The following is an 18,551-nucleotide window of genomic DNA, read 5'->3' as shown; positions in this document are numbered from 1 at the left end:
TTTATTTACGGGCTTGGTCTCCGTCGCTGCACACAGGCTTCCTCTAGCAGCAGGAGCCTGGGGTCTCCCTGTGGTGGCATCTCTGGTTGGGGGCACAGGCTCTCGGGGAGCGGGCTCGGCAGCTGCAATAGCCTGGGGTCTCCCTGCGGTGACGTCCCTGGTTGGGGGGGGGTGCTCCCTGCAGTGACGTCCCTGGTTGGGGCGCAGGCTCTCGGGGAGCGGGCTCTAGAGCACAGGCTCAGTAGTTGTGGTGTCTGAGCGTGACTGCCCCTCGGTCTGTGGGATCTTCCTGGACCTGGGATCGAAACTGTTCTCAGCACCTGCAGGCAGATCTTTTTATTTCTTGCATGACATGCGGGATCTTAGCTTCTCACCAGGGATCAAACCCGTGCCCCCTGCATTGGAGTGCAGAGTCTTAACCACCAGACCACCAGGGACGTTCCACGGCTGGCCGACTATTGACCAGTGGACCACCGGCGAAGTCCGAACTGTCTATTAAAGCCGAAAATGCCCATTAAGGTTCATTCCCAGTGAGCCAGACATTTTTCTTAGCCTCTTGATACAAGAAGCCTTTGTTTCCAGGATAATCTCAGTGCTACAACTTGAAAAACAGCCTTGGAGTATCCCTCAGAGTGAATGCACTGGAACGTGCATTGGAAACGGGTAAATAAATTACATCCTTGCCAAAGAGCAGAGAACCAGTGGGTAAATAAGCTAAAGCTGAAGGTAAATCTCACTCTCACACACACACACACTCACACACGCACAAATCTTTAGTAGCACTGTGGACCTTATATACCCTAAGGGTAAAAGTAGAAAGCTGCTGTTACTCACAGTAGCTAAGACGTGGAAGCAACCAAAGCGTACAGTAACAGACTATCGGATAAACAAAACGTGCTGTGTACAGTGGGGTTCTTCAGCCCTGGAAAAGGGGATTCTGACACTCGCCGCAACAGGAGTGACCTGCAGAACTCTATGCTGACTGAAAGGTGTTACAAAAAAGACAAATCCCGTCTAATTCCACTTCTGTGAGGTCCAGTAGTCGGAGTCACAGAAATACAAAGTAGAGTGACTGGCTAGGCGCTATGGACGGAGAAGTTTTAAGTGTTCAACAGGCAGAGTTTGAGTTTTGCAAGAGGAAAATAGTTCTGGAGACAGGGCTGTGCAATAATGCGCATGTACTTAAACCACTGATCCGTCCACTGAAAAACGACTGAGGTGGTAAGTTTTGTGCATTTTACCACGAGGAGGAAAAACAACAGAAACTTGCTACTATTTTGTACCTCATTTTTGAAGGGAATGAAGAACTTCACACGTCTGAGATGACAAGGCTCTGGAGGAATGACGTGAACGGTCAGCAGGGGTGTGAAAGCTGGGGACTGGAGGGGCTTGTTTTTCACTTGACGAGCCGCCACTGTCGTCTCAGCGTTACCACTCTGGGGGCAGCAGCAGAGCCAGGGCGGCCGCGGCGGGAATCCACGCTTCCCGCTGAGGTCCAGGCCTCTGGCGTGCCGCTGCGGAACCGGAGCTCACAGCTATGCCGGGGGACTCTGTACCGCCGTCTCCATGAGACAGAGACGTGGTTTTAAGTAATTCTAATCCTGGGAGCTGCAGAAGCCAGGATGCTGCACTCCATGGGCCAGTGGTCGCTGAGCACCCCAGGGAGGGAGGCACCGCGCTCTGGGGGCCAAGGGGCGCCCCCCAGGGCGGGCACACGGGGCAGCAGAGCCCGGAGCGAGCCCTGGCCCTGCAGCACCGGTTCTGCGCCTGTGCCCACGCACTCCCCACGGGGGCTCAGCTCTGGAGCCAGGTCCCCTTCAAGGACGGGCCCCTCCTCACGGCAGCTGCACCTCCCGCTGCAGCATGTGGAAGGAGCAGGCCTGCTTCTGTTAATAAACTAGAATAACGTTGACTTATTTCTTAGAGTGTTTATTGTACACGCTGTGTTTGTGGGAAGTCACGGCCTCTGAAGGAACTCAGGGGTGAACTGCATTCTGAGCCGGCTCCAGTCAGGCTGAGCACGGCAGTTAAGCAGAAGCCTGCTTCTCTTTATAGGTTGCCATCATCTTCTTGATTTCAGCAATAGCTTTCCCAGGATTCAGCCCCTTGAAAAAAGGAGAAGAGCATCGATATGAAACGTTAAGTGGAACTGAACGAAGAGCCCGATGACCTTGGGCGAGACTCCCGCCGTTGGTGGTGCCGGGTCCAAGCCCTGTGACTGCAGACCCCGGCCTCTGACTCCTCGGGGCTGGCTGGGGTGGAGAGCCCCCCATCCCCACTCCCGAGACAGCCGCTCTCTCTGCAGGAGCCGGTCTCACTGCACACCTGCGAGTGAGGCTCCCTGGGGCTGGTCAGAGCCCAGGAAGAGCTCCTCCTCCTGTGACCACACTGTCAGAAGCAGGCAGGTTCTTAAAGGCTTCATATCATACTATTATCACTAAGTCACCACCACCAGAAACCAGCCTTTATAAGCCCTCAGAACTACGTGGAGGAACGACCCTGTTACCCCTTCCTGAGCTCCATGAGTTAAGTGGCAGTGACCCTGGGACGAGCTGCAGCCTGGCCCACAGCTGTGACAGCTGTCCTGCAGGAGGCACAGTAATGAAACCCAGCGAATGCCAGCCTCCCGAGACAGCAAGGGGACAGCCCAGTGCTTGGTAAAATCAGACGCTCATCCGAGGCGAGTGGCGGTCTCCTCATTTTAGGACAACTCTTAACTTTTAAACTGAAGCGTGTAGGAAAAAAGAGATCTTCAGAGAGAGAGAGAGAAAGAGAAGTCAGTCTTCAAAAGACTGGTCCCTGAAAGCTTATGGGATCAGAAGTGTATCCCTTTGAACTGATCCTTCAAAAGGAAGTTCCCTGGACTATCAGTACACAACACGAGACAAGGCAGACGCTGACAGAGGGCACGCAATTGCCGTGTGCACCCACCCCGCCAGCCGAGGGCGCCCAGGAAGCTGGCTCCAGCACGGCTTCCCGGAGGGCTGGGGGAGGACCTCCTGCCGCTCTGACCCACTGAGCGGCGTACACCGCCTGCCCGCTGCAGCTCAGGAAACGGTTGAGACTCGGACGGGCAGTTAAGAGGGCCTGACGCGGACCTGGCAGGAGGGTAGCCCTGGGCTGGGAGGCGCGTGGCGGGCCTCTAGCCCTGCCCCCGCCCGACCGTGACCCGTCGTGGGCTCAGCTTCCCCATGTGTAAAAGGGGGTGTACTGGATGGTTTTCAGGGCCCCTTCCAGCTCAATCACCCTGGGTCTGTGTGCAGCCTCAGAGCCCAGTGCTCGCCCCTCTTCACCAAGGGGCGGGCGGGACATGGCAAGTCGGCCCCTGGCTGGCCCGTCTGCTGCCCTCTGCAACGCACAGGCTCTCGCCCAGGAAGGCGCCTCAGGAGGCTGTGTGGAACTCTTGAGAGACATGAGCACACGAGCCAGGCCGCCTTGGAGCGGCTGTTTTCTGACTGACCGGCTCCAGTGGGTCCAGGACCTATCTTGTTCTAAATAACAGAACGCCTCAGTGCTGAGCGCTCACTCCGTGCCAGGCCCTGTCCTGAGAAGGTCAGCGGCGTGAGCCACCTCCGGGCCGCACGGCTCACTGGGCAGAGCCCAGGTAAGGGCAGGCAGCGCTGCCTGCGGCCATTAGCACCCAGCAGACCCTGCTGATCCCTGCGCCGACACCCGCCGGGCAGACCGGAGCCAGGGGTCCCAACAGTGGCGTGGCCCAGTCTGGATTTCACGTCTGCTGAGATATGCCGCCTTTTCTTTTTTAAGCCGCTAACTGGCTGGGCGTGAGTCTTCCATCTTGCTGCCTGTCCTCTAAAACGAAATTGCTCCATCCACAGTCCCGCGCGGAGGGCGGTCCTGGCAGCTCCCCGCCCACGGGCCAGACCACAGCTGCTGGCCGGCTCTGACGTGGGCTGTGCCAGGAGAGCTGAGCTGGGCCACGAGCCTCCCTCTGGGGAACGTAAGCCGAGAAATGAGGAGACAGGCAGCTGCTGAGGCTGCAGCAGGGCGAGCCCAGGAGCAGGAACAGGAAGAGGGAGTGAAAGCTGAGCAAGCAGAGCTCCGAGCCGAGAGCAGACACAGCGAGCACAGGCCTGCCGCAGGGCAGAGAGTGGCGGGCGGAGCCCTCGGCCGGCGGGCCCGCAGCCCCCATGGCCGCCTGTGCTCAGATGCTTCCATCCCGTGGTTCCTGCAGTCAGAGCGAGCCCAGCGGATCCGAGCAGGAACCCACGTCCGTGCCCGAAGGAACCCTGCCTCGCGCCGACACCCCCGGGCCCACACCGAGGTGACCGCGTGTTCTGCCTCTGGGGCACAGGTCAGCGGGGGCCGCGGGCCGTACCTTGGGGCAGGTCTGCGTGCAGTTCATGATGGTGTGGCAGCGGTAGAGAGAGAAGGGGTCCTGCAGCTTGGCCAGGCGCTCCTCCGTGAAGTCGTCTCTGGAGTCGATCATCCAGCGATAGGCCTGGGGGAGTGGGCACTGGTGAGCCGAGCTGTGCCCTGACCGGCCGGAGCAGCCCTCTGACTGACAGGAAGGCTCCTGGCGTGCAGAGCACCGCGCTCACCCAGCTTAGAGGTCATCTCCACACCCTTTACTTCTCGTCCTCTTTCAGAGAACGGCTTCCCACCCTTTCATAACATCTTCTGATCACCTCGACTAATGATCCCCACGCACCTCTGAGCCACAGCACCCGGTCCCTGGTGCCTCATTATGCACCAGGGGCGTCGTGTCAACTACTGATCTCATGCCCTCGTTACCCTCCTCCCTAGATCATGAAAGCGCAAAGGCAGGGAAGCTGTGCTTGACTCTAACTGCCTTCCCAGCACTACTCACTGTCTCTGAGTAAACAGACTTAACGTTTAATCTACTTTTTGATTCTTTGAATGAGCGTGGCCATCCAGGAAGCCCGAGCTCAGCCAGCTGAACACGGACTCAGCTCCTGAGCAGCAGGCTTGCTCCGGCAGCAGCCGAGAGGCCCTCTGCACGTCCCAACTCAGACACCGGCCTAAGTGCCAAGTGTGGACACACCTCACTATTCAGTCTTTAACTTGGCCAGGATCAGTACTGCTAACTGGTCACAGAACCACAGAACTCCTCTTTTTGTGGGAAAATGAGAATCAGGAAGTTGTTTTTCGAGTTGCTTAAGGCTCTATGAAAAGCACTGACCACAAATCTAAAAAGTATGAGCTTTCTGGGAACAAAGACAGTGACCTCGGCTGTGAACTACACACCCAGTCAAAGGTGATGAAAAGCAGCGTGCGGTTCTTTCTAAGCAACCCCTCAACCCAGCCCTGCAGGCTTTCATCAGCTGGGAAACCTCCAACCTTTCACTAGGTAACTGCCCCTCAGTGAAATTTCTCTCTGCCCTGCCTGCATGTTGAAAATCCCTGAGAGGGCGGTGGGGAGCTTCCTGACAGATGGAGTCAGGGAAAGCGGGCAAGTGGGCAGCGAAGAGCCAGCTGCACAGGAGAACGTCTGAAACATCTGCACGGCACGGCCTGCCAACCCGCAGCCACCAGCTCCTGGCGTGGCCCTTGCCACACTACACGGAGGCCTTCTGCAGGTGAAGCCCCAGATTCATCGAAGCCAGTGAAGGCGGTGTGACCAACTGCTCTGTTCGTAGCGGGTGCCGGGAAGGACACCGCCCCTCACAACAGCTGGTTTCCGGCACACTGTCCTTCTGGAGTCCTGGAAACCCGAGCCTCAGCGTCCCTCCTGACAACGAAGGCGCCTCACCTGCATGAGCACGGCGGGGCCCAGGTACTTGTCTCCGTTCCACCAGTAGCTCGGGCAACTGGTGCTGCAGCAGGCGCAGAGGATACACTCATAGAGCCCGTCCTGCGTGGGGAGAGAGGCGATCAGAGCCTACCACGCAAGAGACAGTCGTGACCTGAGCTGATTAAACGTGACGTGTGGGGTCAGCACACGGACAAAGTGCACTGAGCTCTGCGTGAGTTTTCTTGGCAAAATCCTGGGAGTGGTTTGCAGAGATTTACCAGGTTCATAAAAAAGATCCTGGAACTGATCTTCAGACATGTGCTGGATCAGAGCCCAAAGTTCTTAAGTCCAGATGTACTTATCCTTTAATAAATAATCCCTTACTTATCTTAAAACACACACACACACACACAGGTGAAGACCTTACTGCCTCAAATGCAGTCTAGCAGAAATTAAACGCCCCCCCAAGTGCCAAGGCCTCCAGAGTCTACACCAGCCTCTGCCCTGGGGCAGCAGGGTCTCAAGGTTTCCAGGGGGAACATGAACACTGTCCCCAAGAGCCAGCCCACACCGAGCACTGGGCGCCTTATGACCTCATCTAAGGGGCACAATGACCCTGGGGTGTGATCAGATTCCCATCTTACAGGTGAGGCTCAGAGGCTGGGCGGAGCGGCCTGCTTTGGAATCCCTCTGTAACACTGCCACACTCACAGACTCAACCTGCCCAACAGGTTCTAACAAACCTGACTTTGATTTTCGGAACAACAGAAACTGCTTACAAGTGGCAAAACAGAAGGGCATGCTGACATCTGAAGTGACAGCCATAAGCAGATGGCAGAGTTGATGGTCACCACTGTGAGCACAGGTCTCCAACAAAACCTGTGTTCTCAGCTGGTGAGCGTCCAAGCCGGCCCCACTGTCTAGAAGGCATAAGATCACAGCTTTTACAACCTTTTATTAAGGTCAAAGCCTTAGTAATAGTCATATTATTTAGTCTCCTTGATATGAGAGACTCCTTGGAGTTAGAAATTAGGGGTAGAGCTACGTCCTGAGAATAAGGAAGTATTGAAAGAGAAGTTGGCTGCTTGCTCTGACTTGCAACATCACCATGCTGACCCTCAACATCCCCATGACGACAGAGCTGGGCATCCTTACTATGACTTTCTACTTGCTTTTTGAGCTGTACCATGTGGCACATGGAATTCAGTTTCCTGACCAGGGATCGAACCCACGCCCCTCGCAGGGAGCTTGGAGTCTTAGCCACTAGACCACTGGGAAGTCCCAAAGACTTTCCTTTCTTAATGTTTTATGGGGAAGAGGTATGCATGAGTGCGCGCTCAGCTGTCTGACTCTACACGACCTCATGGACTGCGGCCTGTCAGGCTCCTCTGTTGGTGGGATTTCCCAGGCAAGAATATGGAGCAGGTTTGCCATTTCCTTCTCCAACAGGGAAGAGAGTACACGCTAAATATTCCCTAGAACCTAGAAAGGCAAAATTCATGTATTCACTCACACAACTGTATTTGCTAGTAAGACGGCTCACGCCATGGGACCCTCAAAGGGCAAGGAGCGGCCCCGCCGCCGAGGCACACTCGGCCTGCTGACGGGCTGCCCCGTAAATGAATGAGACGGTGGCCGAGGCAGCGTGAGTCCCTGCCTCACGCAGACGCAATGTTGGCACCTGTTTCCTCTGGTCCCCCTTCCCACCTCTGCCTCTCCAGAGGAGTGTGCAAGCCAGAGACTTCTTAAAGGAGGTAAAAGTGTGCGAGAGAGAGAGACTAAAGCCTTGATAATAGCCTCTTCACTCTCAGACTCCACAGCCTGCCCCCAGGTGTGGGACCTCCAAGAGGGAGCGAGCCCGCGCTGCGCCACCAGGCCTGTGGTGTCGGGGGCAGCGGGTCCTAGTCCTGGTTCCGCCGTCACCCCTAACTCCTGTCTGTGACCAGAGCTGGCAGCCGGGCCGCAGACGGCCAGCACGGGCTTTATTCGCCTGCACGGTTAGCAACGGACGCAGCCCTCAGTCCTCTGCAGGCCCTGGCACCGAGGCAGCGCCGCGCCGCCCCAGGCTGGGCCCTCCAGCCCTCGGTCCTCTGCAGGCCCTCACTACCCGCCGGGCCCTGAAAGGCTGGGCGTCAACCCTGGACAGTTAGTTCTGAAGGTCCTTTCCGGAAGACGCGGAACGGTCCACATCGTCTCCTGCTGCCCCTGCCGCCAGCCTCCCCACCCCCGCCGCAGCCCCCTGGGTAAACATCTCTGCCACAAAATCCTCAAGTCAGACAATAAACGGGGACTAATGACCAGTTTCTCACGGTCTTCTATGGACTGCAGATACTGCTCCTTGCCTCCCTGGGACTCATCCTTCTTCTTTAAGTAAGGCTCGATGGACTTGTACTGAGCATAGAAGTTGCTCAAATCCTGTTAACAGGAAGAGGAAGAAACGGGTCAGATTCCACCGCCACGCTCGGTGCCCTTATGTACCCCGTTTCTTGGACACTGCCTGCGCTCCCACCCCGTGACAGGCGGCAGTCAGCCTCTTCCTCTGGCAGACACGTGCAAATCCGTGAAAGGAGAAGTGGTCGCATGTAGGCGTGCTCAGGAAACCTCTCCTCTAGCCACGTGAGAAACCTTCCCACCCTGCAGTACTTTCTCCCGATGCCCCTGAAAGCACCCAGTGAGGGACAGGAAAGGCAGTCAGATATCGGGGGGTGCAAATTAAAGCTTTCCCAATGGAGATTTTCCACATGAATTCTTTGGTGTTAGGGCTAAATTCTTCATTTCTGAAACTCCCAGGTCTAAAATTCTGTGTCCTGTTACTCCCAAACAATCCTCACCAAAGGAGTGGCTGGAGGATCTTCTAGGCCTTTTATCTTCTGCCATTCACATTCCTTAATTAAACTCATGACAGGAAAGAAACCTGCCTTGAAGAACTACAGCATAACCCACACACCTCCCAACCCACTTAAAAAACAGAACTCACAGGAACAAGGTCCTTTATCACATACATGTGTGGCAGAGGGTAGATTTTGGAAACTTTGCTGAGGTTGGTGTCGATCCTGCGGGTGCACGCCAGAGTGTTGCCTCCGTTGATGTTCATGGCACAGGAGCCGCAGATGCCTGGAGAGGGAACAGGGGCGCCCTGACCCACCGCGTCGGCTCCCTGCCAGGCTCCCGCGGCAGCGGGGGCGCCAACACGCACAAGCCGTGCGGAGGCGCCCGCCGCCTTTCCCTCCCCTGCTTCCTAGAACGGAGGCGCTGAAGGCTGGAGACCCAAACCCTGCTGTGAAACCAGGGGCAGCCCTGAGGCTGGAAGGTGCCCGCCCAGGATGGCACTGCTGGAGTGCCGTGCGGAGGCGCCCGCCACCTTTCCCTCCCCTGCTTCCTAGAACGGAGGCGCTGAAGGCTGGAGACCCAAACCCTGCTGTGAAACCAGGAGCAGCCCAGAGGCTGGAAGGTGCCCGCCCAGGGGCACTGCTGGCGCTCGAGGGCCCCCAGGTCCTAGCTCCTCGCTCCAGGTCTGCTGAGAGGAAAAACAGCCTTTTCTGTGTGTTTCTTTTTAAAGTAACTGTTACTTGAATTATTTTTAAAAACTTTAAAAAAATTATTTAATTGAAGGACTGCTTTACAGCACCATGTTGGTTCCTACTGAACTTTTTTTTTGGCCATGCTGCATGGTTTCTGGGGTCTTAGTTCCTCAAGCAGGGGCTGAACCTGGACCCCTGGCAGCGAAAACTCAAGAGTCCCAACCACTGGACTGCCTCGGAATTCACCGGACGCAAACCCTCAACAGGTTAAGACCCCATCAGATCACCCCTGTCTTGGTCATCTTAAAGTCGAGGCCTGGACACAGGTGACCCAGAGGTTGCTCTGATTCTACTGTCTCCACAAAGCAGCTTGGTGCCTACACTGTGGATATGAAACCCACACGCGTTGCCTTAGCACCGACTTCCCAAGGAGGATGAACTAATGTGAAACCAAACCAAAGTAAGCAAAAGAAGGCGCTGAGCAAGCACCGTGAAATGAGATTTCCTTAGCTTGCACTCATTTCCTGCGTATGGAATTTCTTAGTTATTTCAGGGTTACAAATGACTACTCGATCTAACCCGCTACCACTACCACGTCTCTAAAAAAAAAAAAACAATGAAACTTCCCTTAAAAGGGCTCGCGGGGAAATTCTCTTTACAAACAAGGGAAACAGAAGTAGCCAAAATTAATATCACTCTGCCTTGTTTATTTTTAGCTCACATGGCCACACCTGGTGTTCTTGGCTCAGAAAGGTTACTGAAAAGCGTCTTTATTTCCTGTGCCGTCAGGTTGGTGTTTGATTACAGGAGGATGTTCCCTCAACAGCAGGATTCAGCCAAACTATCGTACGTGTCAGCAGCATGGGCTACATTAAATCCAACCCTGCAAGATTAGCTGAACCACAACAGAGGCTCAGCAGCAGGACTTTAAACGCTTGAGCCACAGCAGGACACGTGTGCAGCGCGGTGGGCCAGCAGCCCTGACGACCCTTCCTTGTACGGAAGGTATTTTAGGGACAAAGTCAGCCACGGCTTGTGGTCTTGGCCCCAGCAGCCCTGTTCTGGTTTATCCCAGGCTTCCAAGCCAGGCTAAGCGCGTGTACCGCCCGAGGGAACAATTCTAGAATCTGACAGCTCTGCCTGAGTCCTGGCTCCCAACTCACCACCTCCAGGTCCTTCTGGAAGCCCGGACCCTCCACCAAGAGTCAATGACAGCAGCGCCTGTCTGTCTCGCGCGGAGTGCCCAGCGTGGAGTGCGCACACTCTGTGCGCCACAGCCGGCAGGATCATCAGCTGGCACAGCACGCCTGTGGTTTTTCCCACACTGGAGAACTCTCTGGATGATTACTTAGGAGTTTTCTTTAAATCAGCTCCTTTTACTTAAATTCTTATTTAAAAAATCATTTCTATCACCCTTCCACTGTTGTGAGTAATTATATTTTTCTAGTACGTAGCTATGAAAGCGAACAATGCGGTAGCACAGCCTGGAATCAGCAGCGCAATGTAGCAATCGCTGTTCCCACCCAGAACATCCCACTGACCACCTGCTCTGTGCACGTGTGATGCTGGGAGCTGGCAGGGGATGCGCGACTCCCCTGCTGGACAAGTGGTGAGTGTCTAGAAATTCCCCACCACCCCCCGAGGGAAGGGGCTCTGTGGCCTCAGGCAGAGGATCTGAGCCGGTCCCTGAAGGGTGCAGCCACTCACAGGGGCCGCCAGACACGGTAACCACGCAAGTGAAAGCTCCTTGAGGGAAATAAACTCCGAAACCCGGACCTGTATCCAGATTCAAACTCCCAGCACTTCTGCCCAGGAAAAGCAAGTGTGACCCGTGACGGGGCTACCTGGCGAAGCGCTACAGCCACCATCCAGGTAGCCCCAGACTCGGCTCTGGCCAGCCCAGGCCTCTTTTGGGAACCAGGACAAAAGTGTCCGAGCCCAGCGACAGGGAGGCGGAGGCTCACCTTCTCTGCATGATCTCCGGAAGGTCAGGGTGGAATCAATTTCATTCTTAATCTTGATTAGAGCATCCAGCACCATAGGACCACAGCTGACCAAGAGGAAAAAAAAAAAATTACAGAAATAACAGACCCAGTTGTGTTTATGTTGACGCTCGATCTCCCTGCACGTCACCATGATGTAACCTGAGACAGCGGCACAGGTTAGCTGCTCTGCTTACCCATCTGGCCTCTCGGGTCACCTGCAGACTTTTTCTAGGTTTTACTGTGTGCACAGAGTAGAGTGCACACACTCTTACACAGTTAAGGACCACTGAGCTCTGCTCTGATGACCACACTGCATGTACGTGTCTAGGAAACGGAGCGTAAAGAAAGGGAGACGTGTTTAAGGAACAACTTCCACACGCTAGCAGCTCGTTTCTTCTTCTAAAGCTCCCGGAAAAGTTTCCCAAATAATTTAAAATTTCAGTTTTATTTTTTTGGATGAAAACAGTAAATAGCTTTAAATGGTTAGTTAACAGCTTCTCAGCTCTGAAGCACAGAGAGCAGTGTCCACATCACACAGAACTGCTGTAGGTGAATCAACACAGGAAAAACGGAACACTTAGAGCAGTGTCTGCCACACACATTCAGTCTAACGACGACTGCAGAGACTTTGATTCAGTGAAAATGGCTTATTCTCTCAGAGCCTCAGTTTCTTCATCTGTAAAATGGAATTAATATTTACATAAAATTATGAAGATTAAATAAAAACATATAGTAACAAGGTCCTACTGAACTACATTCAACATCCTGTGATAAAGCACAGTGGAGAAGAAATGAAAATGGTAAGCGCGACTGAGTCACTTAGCTCCACAGACACGAACACAGCGCTGTGAACCAACCGCACAGCACTCAGCACTGCCGTCAAAAAGTCATCTTCAGAGCGCCTGGCACAGACGCGCGCTTAGCACATCGACCTCCTGGGTGACTCCTCCACCCTATTCTCAGTATTTCTCTATGCGTGAGGTTTAAAAAAATATGCCCCTCCCAATTTTCTACCTGCCATCTCCTTCTCTCCCCCACCCAACTGAGACTCCCGACAAACACTGAATTCAGGGTCTGCTGCTGCTGCTGTTCAGTCGCTCAGCCGAGTCCGACTCTTTGCGACCCCATGGACTGCAGCACATCAGGCTTCCTGTCCTTCACCACCTCCCAAATTTGCACAAACTCATGTCCACCGAGTCAGTGATGCTTTCTGACCATCTCATCCTCTGTCGTCCCCTTCTCCTCTGCCTTCCATTTTTCCCAGCATCAGGGTCTTTTCCAAGGAGTCAGTTCTCTGCATCAGGTGGCCAAACTATTGGAGCTTCAGCATCAGTCCTTTCAATGAAAATTCAGGACTGATCTCCTTTAGGATTGACTGGTTTGACTTCCTTGTTGTCCAGGGGACTCTCAAGAGTCTTCTCCAACATGACAATTTGAAAGCATCAATCCTTCAATGCTCAGCCTTCTCTATGGCTCAACTCTTATATCCAAACATGACTACTGGAAAAATCATAGCTTTGAGTAGATGGACCTTTGTTGGCAGTGACGTCTTTGCTTTTTAATACCCTGTCTAGGTTTGTCATAGCTTTCCTTCCAAGGAGTTAGCGTCTTTTAATTTCATGGCTGCAGTTACCACTTGCAATGATTTTGGAGTCCAAGAAAATAAAATCTGTCAGCTTCCACTTTTTCCCTTTCTTAAAGTGTGTAACATGATAATCTGATATATAGTGAAAGGACTGCCATGATAAGGCTGGTTAGTTAACACAGCTGCATTATCTGCATGTATTTCTACCAACAATATGTCATACCCTTTCCACTGTACCTCTGCGAACACTGCGAACTGTAACCTTTTTAAAAAAACCTGGTATTCTGAGAATGGAGACGTGTTATTACTGTCACGGTTTTGAGATCTTCGAATACTACAGTGGTTGAGTATTTGTGATAAATTCACTGACCTTTCCTCACATCAATTATTTATCGAAAGTCTACTCTGTGCCAGGTTCTGTTCTAGGTGTGAGACATCCACCAGGGGACCAAGCAGATACAAACTCCTGCCCACAGGCGGCATTCACTCTAGTGGACTGATCTTACGGACTCAGTCTCTCCATGTTCCTTGCCTCGTTGTTTACTGAAGTCTGGGGAATTTTCTTTTTGAAGGTCTGAACTACCATCTTCTAGAAGAGAAACTCTTCTGTTTTTGTCCAGTGCTCCTCACTCCCAGGACTTCACTTCCGGTCACCAACTGTGTGGGTGTTGTTTCCACGCCAAGTGATTCTGCAACAGCAAGTGGGTGTCCCACAGTGGAACTCAACGCTGACACTATCAACGCGAGGTCCTGGAGACCTCCTCCTCCAGTTTGCTAGAGTGGCTCACAGAATTAAAAAGAGAAAAGTTTACTGACTAGAATACTGTTTATTATAAAAGGATACAGTCCTGCAACAGTCGAATGGACAGATGCACCGGGTAAAGGTATTTGGGGAGGGAGAAGAGCTTTCACACTCTCTCCTGGAGGCCACTCTCTCCTAGCGCCTCCTGGGCTTTATCGATTCACACTCTCTGAACCCTGGAATCAAGGATTTTTATGGAGGTTTAACTATGTAGGGAAGACTGATTACATCTGGTCACTGATAAGCGATTAAACCTCTAGCCCCGCACCCCTCCTGGGAAACTTGGAAGTTCCAGCCCTCAACTCATACATTCTCCTAGCAACCAGCCCTAATCAAGTAGATTTAGGGGCTGTTAAGAAATCACTTAATATAAACCCAGGTGTGGTTGAAACGAGCTTGTTGTAACAAAAGATACCATTTCACCTCTGTTATTTATCTGAAGCTATCTGAGGAACTGAGAACGAAAACAAATCACCACAAAAGATGGCCCTATAGTTCTTTGGGATTACAAGCATTTTAGAAGCCACAAACCCAAGACCAAATATATACCACAATATCACACATCTAATAAATCTGATGCTAATCCTGCTTCCGCCCTCAACCAGCAATTGGCTATCTGACTTCTGATTTTGAAAGACAAAATTTTAAAACATGCAAAAAACTTAAATGTTCACACTGTTAAAAGTCGACCACTTTTCCTTTTATGATACTGTCCTCTTTTAAGTCTAAAAGACCATGCTCCTTCCTGAGGCCAGATGAATATTTTGTGTTTTCTTCTATTTCTTAACATTTTCAAAGTGTGTGCATGCATTCAGAGTCATTTCAGTCGTGTCTGACTCTTGCGACATGATGCACCCCCAGGCCCCTCTGTCCGTGAGATTCTCCGGGCAAGACTACTGGAGTGGGGTGCCAGGCTCTCCTCCAGGGGATCCTCCGGCCCAGAGGCTGAACCGGGGTCCCTTCCGTCTCCTGTGTCGGCAGGCGGGTTCTTTACCACTAGCGCCACCTGGGAAGCCCTCTTTTCTGCCTTCAAGTAGTTATTTTTACATTAGTATTCAAAAAACTCCATTTTAATATATATTTAATTTATATATTCCAACTCCATTTTACCTATGTCTCTTTGCATTAAGAACAGTTGTCTGTGTGTGTGTTCAGTTAACAAGCAGTGTCTGACTCTTAGACTGCAGTATATCACGCTTACCTCTCCACCACCACCTCCGGGAATTTACTCTGATCTACGTCCATTGAGTCGGTGATGCTATCCAACCATCTCATCCTCTGCCGCCCCCTTCTTCTTTTGCCTTCAACCTTTCCCAGCATCAGGGTCTTTTCTAGTGAGCTGGCTCTTCGCATCACGTGGCCAAAGTATTAGAGCTTCAGCATCAGTCTTTCCAATGAATAATCAGGGTTCATTTCCTTTAGAATTGACAGGCTTGATCTTCATGCCATCCAAGGGACTCTGAATAGTCCTCTTCAGCACCACAATTTGAAAGCATCGATTCTTTGGCACTCAGCCTTCTTCGTGGTCCAACTCCCACATCTCCATGACTACCGGAAAAACCATGTGTGTGCCAAGAAGCTTCAGTCATGTTCGGCTCTTTAGGATCCAATGGACCACAGCCCACCAGGCTCCTCTGGCCATGGGATTCTCCAAGCAAGAATACTGGAGTGGGTTGCCATGCCCTCCTCCAGGGGATCTTACTGACCCAGGGATCGAACCCAGGTCTCTTGGGTCTCCTGCACTGGCAGGCGGGTTCTTTACCACTAGCGCCACCTGGGAAGCCATAGCTTTGACTATACAGACCTTTGTCGGCAAAGTCTGCTTTTTAATACGCTTTTAATTTTGTGGCTGCAGTCACCGTCTGAATTGATTTTGGAGCCCAAGAAAATTAAAATCTGTCACTGCATCCACTTTTCCCCCTTCTACTTGAAGTGACGGGACCAGATGCCATGACCTTAGTTTTCTGAATGCAGAGTTTTCAGCCAGCTTTACCACTCTCCTCTTTCACCTCACTTTTTCACCCTCATCAAAAGGCCCTTTAGTTCTTCTTCACTTTCTGCCACTAGAGTGGTATCACCTGCATATCTAAGGTTGTTGATATTTCTCCTGCCAATCTTGATTCCAACTTGTGATTCACCAAGCCTGGCATTCTGCATGATGTACTCTGCATATAAGTTAAATAAACAGAGTGACAATAAACAGCCTTGTCATACTCCTTTCTCAGCTTTGAAGCAGTTACTCTAGAATTATATGTCCTTAACTTCTCAATGGATTTAAAGTTAATACTGTATCACTTCAGGTAACCACCTTGCAACTTTATAGGTGAGCTTGCTCTCAGCTCTTACGATGGTTGTCAGTTCTCAGGACTTCCCTGGTAGTTTAGCGCTAAGAATCCGCCTGCCAGTGCAGGGGATGTGGGATCAGTTCCCAGTCTGGGAAGATCCCACCTGCTGTGGAACCACTGAGCCCGAGTGCCACAACCCTAGAGCCTGTCTACAGGGCCCAGGAGCCACAGCTACTGACGCCTGTGCGCCCAGAGCCCGAGCTCTGCAGCAAGAGAAGCCACTGGAATGAGAAGCCCACTGCCCACGGTGGCTGCAGAAGACCCCGTGCCGCCAGAAACGAGGCGCCAGCGACCACCCGCAGCACACGTGTGAGTCACACTGCAGGTGACACGTTAGACTGCTTTAAGCCATCATCTGCTTTAACAGTTAAGAGGAGAAGGAGTTATATTTATCGTATCTGGTGCTTTTCATTATTTTCCTAACAAGTGAGATTCCACAAGGTATTATTTTTCTTCAGCTTGAAAAACTTCCTCTTCCATGTGGCACAGGTCTCTGGCTATTCTTTCCCTTTTTGTTATCTGAAAATGTCTTAATTTCATCTTCATCTTGAAGGATCTTTTTGCTGAATACAGAATTCCAGTTCACAGAGCTTTCCTTTTAGTAATCCAGAAGTCATTCCATCGTGTTTCAGCTTCTGTAATTTCTGATTAGTAAACAATCATTCACATCTCTGCATGCAATGTGTGTTTTCTCATGGCTTTCAAGACTTTCTCTGTATTTTTATCCTCAGTAACTTGACCATGATGTGCTTGGTGGTTTTCTATGTATTACCCTGCTTGGGATTCATTAAGATTCTTGAGTATGTAAATTATGCTTTTCACAAGCTTGAGTAATTCTTGGCCATTACCTCTTCGAATATTATTTTTTGCCTATTTTTCCATTGCACTTCTGGGACTCCAATTACATGTGTGTTAGAGCTTCTAATACTGTTGTTCTGTGGATCAATGAAATGTTTTTTTAAAAACTCTCTTTCCTTTTTGTCTTAAGAACAGACAATTTCTAGTTTTTTTTTTAAATTTCTAGTTACTTCCAGGTTCACCAGCGTTCCCCACTGTCAGTTTCGACCTGCTCTTAAACTAAGCCCACCCAGTGAATTCTCCGCTTCCGATACTGTACTTTTCAGTTCCAGATTTTCTGTTGGTTCTTTAAGTTTCAAACTCTCTGCTGAGACTTCCTATCCTACTATGAGTGTATCTTCCTTTATCTAAGAACACAATTACAATTGCTTAAACTCCTTTCTGCTGGTTCCCACAAGCGGGTTGCTTCAAGGCTGGTCTCCGTTGAGTCTTTTCACTCGAGTGTGTCCCGTGCTGCGCTGCTTCTGTGTGTGGGTAATTCTGGCTTGTATGCTGGGCCGTGTGCACACCACTGCTTCTGTGTGTGGGTGATTCTGGCTCGTATGCTGGGCCGTGTGCACACCACGAGGCAGTAGCGCTGCACTGCACTGTGCTTCAGAAAGCGGTGAGTGTTGCTGTTAAGGCAACAATCAGTGTGACCGATCTCAAGATCTGGGCAGTTCATAAACAGAATTTGGGACTCCCCCTCTGTACCTCGTTCTAGGATTTCCCCCTCATTTTCTGGTTACTGTGCTGGCTTCCAAATGCATACTCTGGTTATGTAAGCTACTGACCACAGTAAGACTGTGGTTTTTTTAATTGAGTTTTAGCCCTTGTACTCCCACATCAATGGGGGCTTACCCTCAGTTAAAGAACATGCAAAGAGAGTTTATTTTTGCAAGTAACATTCTATACCCCCAACTGCCAACTCTCTCTGTGTCTGCCTGCTTTGGTTACTCTCTTGCGCCTCTGGTCACTGCTGCTGCTGCCTTTTTTTGAAGATTTATGTGTCTTGCCTGTGCTGGGTCTTGGCTGCAGCGCATGGCTTCTCGCTCAGGGGCTCCCCGGCTGTGGGGCACGGGCTCCAGGCACACGGGGTCAGCACTTGCAGCAAGCAGGCTCCTCCTGAACCAGGGATCAAACCTGTGCCCCCCGTGTCGGCAGGCAGATCCTTAACCAGCAGACCCCCAGGGAAGCCCCGTTCCCTCTTATTCTACAAACCAGAGTGTACAGTTATGATTTGTGGAAGGGTTAGGGCTTCCCTGGTCGCTCAGATGGTAAAGAGTCTGCCTGCAATGCAGGAGACTCGGGTTCGATACCTGGGTCAGAAAGACCTCCTGGAGAAGGAAATGGCAACCCACTCTAGTGTTCTTGCCTGAAAAATCCCATGGACAGAGGAGCCTGGCGGGCTACGTCTATGCAGTTGCAAAGAGTCGGACACGACTGAGCGACTTTCAATTTCACTTTCAATCTAATGAAAGCTATTCTGCCATTACTGGAAGTAAATGCAATTGATCTTTAAATTTTTTTATCATTAAAAATGTTATAAATTTAACTCTTCCAGTTTTAATCACATTCTGCAGTTTTAATTTGCAAAGTTTTTATTTTTTAAGTGGTAACATTTTTATTATTCCTTAATCAAGTAGTTATTTAAAAGAGTGCTTTTTAATTTCCAAGTAATTATGGTTTTTTGCTCTTAATATGAATTTTTAGTTTTATTGTATTACGGTCAGAAAGTGTGCTCTATACAATTTTCCTTTATT

General features: G+C 51.3%; 1 protein-coding gene across 2 annotated transcripts in view; it reads right to left on the bottom strand.

Annotated features, from left to right (window-relative positions):
- Positions 1-1,908: 1,908 nt before the first annotated feature.
- Positions 1,909-18,551, bottom strand: part of SDHB (succinate dehydrogenase complex iron sulfur subunit B) — a 29,243-nt gene continuing 12,600 nt past the window's right edge. For both annotated transcript variants that reach the window (XM_027522352.1, XM_027522363.1), the window contains exons 3-8: positions 11,199-11,284; positions 8,691-8,827; positions 8,012-8,128; positions 5,732-5,833; positions 4,337-4,459; positions 1,909-2,105 (exon numbers count right to left, since the gene is read on the bottom strand). In XM_027522352.1, the coding sequence (XP_027378153.1) occupies positions 2,028-2,105; positions 4,337-4,459; positions 5,732-5,833; positions 8,012-8,128; positions 8,691-8,827; positions 11,199-11,284 (643 nt within the window). In that variant the 3' untranslated portion in view covers positions 1,909-2,027. The remainder of the gene's footprint in view (positions 2,106-4,336; positions 4,460-5,731; positions 5,834-8,011; positions 8,129-8,690; positions 8,828-11,198; positions 11,285-18,551) is intronic.

The sequence above is a fragment of the Bos indicus x Bos taurus genome, chromosome 2, assembly GCF_003369695.1.
Source record: "Bos indicus x Bos taurus breed Angus x Brahman F1 hybrid chromosome 2, Bos_hybrid_MaternalHap_v2.0, whole genome shotgun sequence".
In the NCBI taxonomy this organism is placed as follows: domain Eukaryota; kingdom Metazoa; phylum Chordata; class Mammalia; order Artiodactyla; family Bovidae; genus Bos; species Bos indicus x Bos taurus.
The sequence above is the reverse complement of the archived record's forward strand: the minus strand, read 5'-3'. Positions and strand labels throughout refer to the sequence as shown.